This window comes from Otolemur garnettii, unplaced genomic scaffold (genome assembly GCF_000181295.1).
Source record: "Otolemur garnettii isolate 467f Iridium unplaced genomic scaffold, OtoGar3 scaffold00176, whole genome shotgun sequence".
Classification (NCBI taxonomy): Eukaryota; Metazoa; Chordata; class Mammalia; order Primates; family Galagidae; genus Otolemur; species Otolemur garnettii.
In genome coordinates, this window is record NW_003852571.1 from 2,390,061 (window position 1) to 2,395,943 (window position 5,883).

General features: G+C 50.1%; 1 protein-coding gene across 1 annotated transcript in view; it reads left to right on the top strand.

The window, feature by feature from the left end:
- Positions 1–328: 328 nt before the first annotated feature.
- Positions 329–5,883, top strand: part of PTPN2 (protein tyrosine phosphatase, non-receptor type 2) — a 77,793-nt gene continuing 72,238 nt past the window's right edge. The window contains exon 1 of the mRNA XM_023519460.1: positions 329–571. Coding sequence (XP_023375228.1) covers positions 503–571 — 69 coding nt within the window. The 5' untranslated portion in view covers positions 329–502. The remainder of the gene's footprint in view (positions 572–5,883) is intronic.

Genomic DNA, 5,883 nt, shown 5'->3' on the forward strand with positions numbered 1-5,883 from the left:
TGCAGCCGTCATTGTTGTTTGGCGGGTCCGGGCTGGGGATTCGAACCCGCCACCTTAGGTGTACGTGGCTGGCGCCTTAGCCGGTTGAGCCATAGGCGCCGAGCCCGCATTTTAAATAATAAAGAAAACGGACCGTAAAAAGGAAGGCCGTGCGCGCGCCGGCGACTGCCTGTGGGTTAACTTAGCACTGCGTCCCTCGCCTTCTCTCTCAGCCAGTCCTGGCCACTGCGGGGCCCGGCCGAAAGCTAGGCCGCAGTCCCGGGGTGGTCCTCTGGCCCCGCCCCCTCCCACCTGGTGCGCCCCGCCCCGCTGCCGTCAGGCCCGGCGCGCTGACGTCCGACGCTCCCAGGTACTTTCCCCACCGCCCGCAGGGCTCGGCGTGGGGCGGGGGCGGGGCGCAGAGCGCGCATGCGCCGAAGCGACAGTACGCTCCCCGGATCGTGCGGGGCCTGAGCCTCTCGGCCGGCGCAGGCTCCATTCACACCAGCTTGCTCCCGTCGCCATGCCCACTGCCATCGAGCGGGAGTTCGAGGAGTTGGACACTCAGTGTCGCTGGCAGCCCCTGTACTTGGTGAGTCGTCCGCCCCTTTGGCGGTGGCCGCCTTTTTCCTCTGAGACCCGGGCCCATGCCTACCGGTTCCCTCCCGCTTCCCCAGCCTCTGGCTCCGAGCGGAAGTGGCGGCGCGGCAAGCGTCAGGGGCGCGCCTGCGCCGACCGCTCTCTTAAGCCTTTTCGTGGTGGGGGGGGTGGAAAGCTTTAGAAAGAGAAGCCTTGTTCTTGGCGCAAGCGCAGAGTTAATTCTGGAAGGCGGCGCCACAGCGGCCCCTTGTGGGGGGCGTTGCTGGGCCGGGAGCTGCGCGCGCCGGGGCATGAAGTGCGGTGGGAAGTCTGTGTGGGCGCTGGGAGCGGGCCCGGGGGCGCCGGGCAGCGCCTCGCCGTGGCTCCCACGGCCTGTGCGTGGCTGTCGCTCGCGGGCACCCTTTTCGCAAGCCAGGTGTTCCCGGGAAGCTCGCACGGGGGTCGGGGTCTGAGCGGGTCGGCCCGGGGCCGCGGAGCCTGCCGTTCCGCAGGTGACGCCTCCGAGGGTGTGGGCAGCTCGTGGGCCTGTGGCGCCGGCGGTGTTCTCGGGGTCTCACAGTGTTGGTTTTCTCAGGGGCGTAGTGTGTGTTAGCGTGTGGTCTTTCACAGACAGCCTTCCTGGGACGAGACGAAGCTGTGGTCGTATTAGTTCAGGGATAAAGCATTCTTTAATTTTCTTTACTCATAAGCTCTGCGTTCAAACGACTTTGAAATGTATAACCCGTGCAACCTCCGCTCAAATCAAAATAACCTGTCACCCCCGAAAGTGTCGTGGTGCTCCCTTCCTGGCCCTGTTGGCCGCCGTGGTTCTGAAGCCCACCCGGTAGGATAATCTTGTCTGTTCAAGTCACGGTAACGGAATCTGCGCTGTGAAGACTGTGACTAGCTTTTTTTTTTTACATCAACTAGAGGACCTTTTAATTCAAACAAAATTTTTATCTTTCTTTTATCTTTTATAATTTCATTGCTTATCTTCCGTTTAACCATCGGCTTGTTACTTGCAAGATTGATTTTGGTGGTTGGCGAGTTAAATGCTACTTCTGATGTTTATGTAAAAGAAAAAAAGTGGGCGGCGCCTGTGGCTCAGTGAGTAGGACGGCGGCCCCCTATACCCGGGGTCGTGGGTTCAAACCGGCCACGGCCAAATTGCAACAAAGAAATAGCTGGACGTTTTGGCGGGTACCTGTAGTCCCAGGTGCTCTGGAGGCTGAGGCAAGAGAATCACCTAAGCCCAACAGCTGCTGGAGGTTGCTGTGAGCTGTGACACAACAGTACTTTACTGAGGGGGATAAAGTGAGACTCTGTCTTTAAAGAAAGAAAAAGAAAAAAAAAGCTTTCCTGTTAATCTGGATAATCCTGGGTTTTTCCCCCATTGGACTTAATTAGTCAAAAATTAAGTAAAAAATACTTTACGTTTATATGTTTGAAATGTAATGCTTTCTAGATCACATTAGCAGGGAGTATAATAAATACCCTGCTTTACACGGATAGAGCACTAACTTTTAATGAATGCTGATAAGGACACTTCAGTTATAGACAATCTGAGATGCAAAGTCCAGTAGGAATCTTTATGTGAGAACCTGCCAGCTGCACGTTCTCCAGTTTTGTTGTAGCAGAGGCTACTGTCTTCTGAGAAAGGCATAAGGGATATAATCCAGGTACAGGTTTGAGACGAGAAAAGTGAATGCTACAGCTTAATTCAGCCTGGTATTTTGGTTTTCTTCCTTTGTGTGTGTGTGTGTGTGTGCGCGCGCGTGCGCGCGCGCATATGTGTCATCTTTGACAATTCAGTTAAAATCGTGATGTCTTGCCAGAGAAATAAATATATGGACTTGCCTCCACTGCACATTTTGCATCCACTTTTAGGGAGTACAGAGTTAAGGAAACTCTTACATGGACTCTTATTGGTAAATCTTGTAGTTTACTTGATTGGTCTACATCACAGTATTTTTTTTTTATTAAATCATAGTAGTGTACATTAATACTGTCATGGGGTATAGTGTACTTTTCTATATACTATATATATATATATTTTTGAGACAGAGCCTCAAGCTGTCCCCCTAGGTAGAGTGCTGTGGCATCATAGCTCACAGCAACCTCCAACTCGTGGGCTCAAGCGAGTCTCCTGCCTCAGCTTCCCAAGTAGCTGGGACCACAGGCGCCCGCCACAACGCCTGGCTATTTTTTGGTTGCAGCCATCGTTGTTTTGGCGGGCCGGGCTGGATTTGAACCCGCCACCTTAGGTGTATGTGGCTGGTGCCTTAGCCACTTGAGCCACAGGCGCCGAGCCTCTGTATACAGTTTGAAATACTTTCATCCACTGGTTAACATAGCCTTCATGTCTTTTTCTTAGTTAATGTGTTAAGACATTTATATTCTTTTTTTTTTTTTTTTTGAGACAGAGCCTCAAGCTATCCCCCTGGGTAGAGTGCCATGGCATAGCTCACAGCAACCTCCAACTCCTGGGCTCAAGCGAGTCTCCTGCCTCAGCCTCCCAAGTAGCTGGGACTACAGGCGCCCACCACAACGCCTGGCCATTTTTTTGGTTGCAACCATCATTGTTGTTTGGTGGCCCTGGGCTAGGGATTCGAACCCGCCACCTTAGGTGTATGTGGCTGGCGCCTTAGCCGCTTGAGCCACAGGCGCTGAGCCAAGACATTTATATTCTACATTTAGAGAGATTCACATGTACCCTTACAGGATGAACCATAGGTGTGGTCCTACCAATTAACCTTCCTCAACCCACCCTCTCCCCTCTCCTCCTCACCCTCTTCCCTCTCCCCATATTCCTGGGCTAAAATTGGGTTATAGCTTTCCTGTGAAAGCTATAAATTAGTTTCATAGTAGGGCTGAGTACAGTGGATACATTATTATTTATTTTTTATTTATTTTTTATTTTTTTGAGACAGAGCCTCAAGCTGTCACTCTGCTGTGGCATCACAACTCACAGCAACCTCAAACACTTGGGCTTAAAGGATTCTCTTACCTCAGCTTCCCAGGGAGCTTGGGACTACAGGTACCTGCCACAACATCCGGCAATTTTCTTTGTTGTTGCAGTTGTCATTATTGTTTTAGTTGGCCCGCACCAGGTTTGAACTCGCCAGCCTCAGTGTATGTGGGTTACACTCAGCTACCTACTGAGCTATGGGCGCCACCTACTTTTATTTTTGAGGCAGCGTTTTACTCTGTCACATTTGGTAGAGCGCAGTGGTGTGATAGCTCACAGCAACCTTAAGCTCTTGGATTCAAGCGATCCTCCTGCCTCAGCTTCCTGTATAGCTGGGACTATAAGAACCCACCATAATTTCCAGCTAGTTTTTTTATTTTTAGTAGAGATGGGGTTTCACTCTTGCTCAGGCTGGTCTTGAACTCCTGAGCTCAATCCATCCTCCTGTCTTGGCCCCCCAGAGTGCTGGGATTACAGGTGTGAGGCCACTACACCCAGCCACTCATATTATTATTTTATTTTCTAATCAAAAAGCAAGACCATTAGTTTGGTCTGTAGAAACTATGTCATGCACATGGGTGTTATAGTAAAAGTAGGTCACAAACCAAGAAAATTAGTAATGAAAAGCAATTCAGGAAGAGTTTGGACTAAGTGTTTTCCTGTGGCCTTTGAAGTTCCATTCAGCCATTCTACAAAAGTATATACTGACCCCAATGGCTCTGGCTTTTGCTCTGGGCCTTGAAGATTCTGCGGAGAATGTCATTGACAAGGTTTCTGGGGGTTTTGGTTTTATTTATTTTATTTATTTATTTGAGACAGTCTCAAGCCGTTGCCCTTGGTAGAATACTGTGGCATTACAGCTCACAGCAACCTCAAACTCTTGGGCTTAAACGATTCTCTTGTCTCAGCCTCCCAAGTAGCTGGGACTGCAGGCACCCACCACAGTGCCCAGCTATTTTTTGGTTGTAGTTGTCATTGTTTGGCAGGCTAGATTCGAACCCACCAGCTCCAGTGTATGTGGCTGGTGCCCTCGCCACTGAGCTACAGGCACCGAGCCAATTTATTTATTTATTTTGAGACAGTGTCTTGCTGTGTCTCCCTGGATGGAGGGCATTGATGTCAGCTCACTGCAACTTCAAACTCCTGGCTCAAGTGATTCTCTTGCCTCAGCTGGGCAAGTGAGTGGGGCTGTAGGTGCATTCCACAACCCTGGCTAATCTTTCTGTTTTTAGTGGAGATGGGGTCTCGCTCTTGCTCAGGCTGGTCTCAAACTCCTGAGTTCCGGGGATCCTCCCGCCATAGTCTCCCAGCTTGGGAGCAGCAGGTTCTTGCTTTTGAGGTGCTCACATTCTGGGACATGGATTCTTGGGGCCTCGTTGCAATTCCATATTCTCTTTATTTTGGGGGAGGATAAAGTCTCATTTGGTCACCTTTGGTAGAGTGCTGTGACATTTTAGTTCACAGCAACCTCAAACTCTTGGGTTCAAGTTATTCTCTTTCTTCAGCCTCCCAAGAAGCTGGGACTACAGGTGCCTGACAGGATGCCTGGCTTTTTTTTTTTTTTTTTTTTAAAGAGATGGCTCTGGCTACGGGTGGTCTGAAACCTGTGAGCTCAGCCAGTCCACCTACCTGGGCCTACAAAGTTCATGAATTACTCAACGCCTGGCCATATATATATACACATATATACATTAAATGTAAGGCTTGGTGCCTGTAGCTCAGTGAGTAGGGCACCAGCCACATACACAGAGGCTGGCAGGTTTGAGCTGGCCTGGGCCTGCTAAACAAACAGTGATAACTGCAACCAAAAAATAGCCAGGCACTGTGGTGGGTGCCTATAGTCCCAGCTACTTGGAAGGCTGAGGCAAGAGAATCACTTAAGCCCAAGAGTTTGAGGTTGTTGTGAGCTGTGATGTCACTGCACTCTACTGAGGGCGACATAGACTCTGTCTAAAAAAAAAATAAAGTGATAAATGTAAAGCTAGTTGTTAGGCCAGACTCAGTGGCCCAGGCCTATATAATCCTAGAACTCTGGGAGGCCAAAGCGGGTGGATCACTTGATCTCAGGAGTTCGAGAACAGCCTTAGATCAGTGAGATCTGTATCTACTAAAAGTAGAAAAAATTAGCCGGGTATGGTGGCAGGCACCTGTAGTCCCAGCTAGTTGGGAGGCTGAGTCTGGAGGATCTCTTGAGCCCAGAAACTTGAAGCTGCAGTGAGCTGTGATGATGCAACCGTGCTCCAGCCTGGGCAACAGATCAAAAAATTGTGTCCCCAAGAAACAAAGCTAGTGTGAAGCACAAAGTGCTGCAGGAGTGCATATCTAGGAATCTTGTGTTTCTCCAAAAGGAGTACACC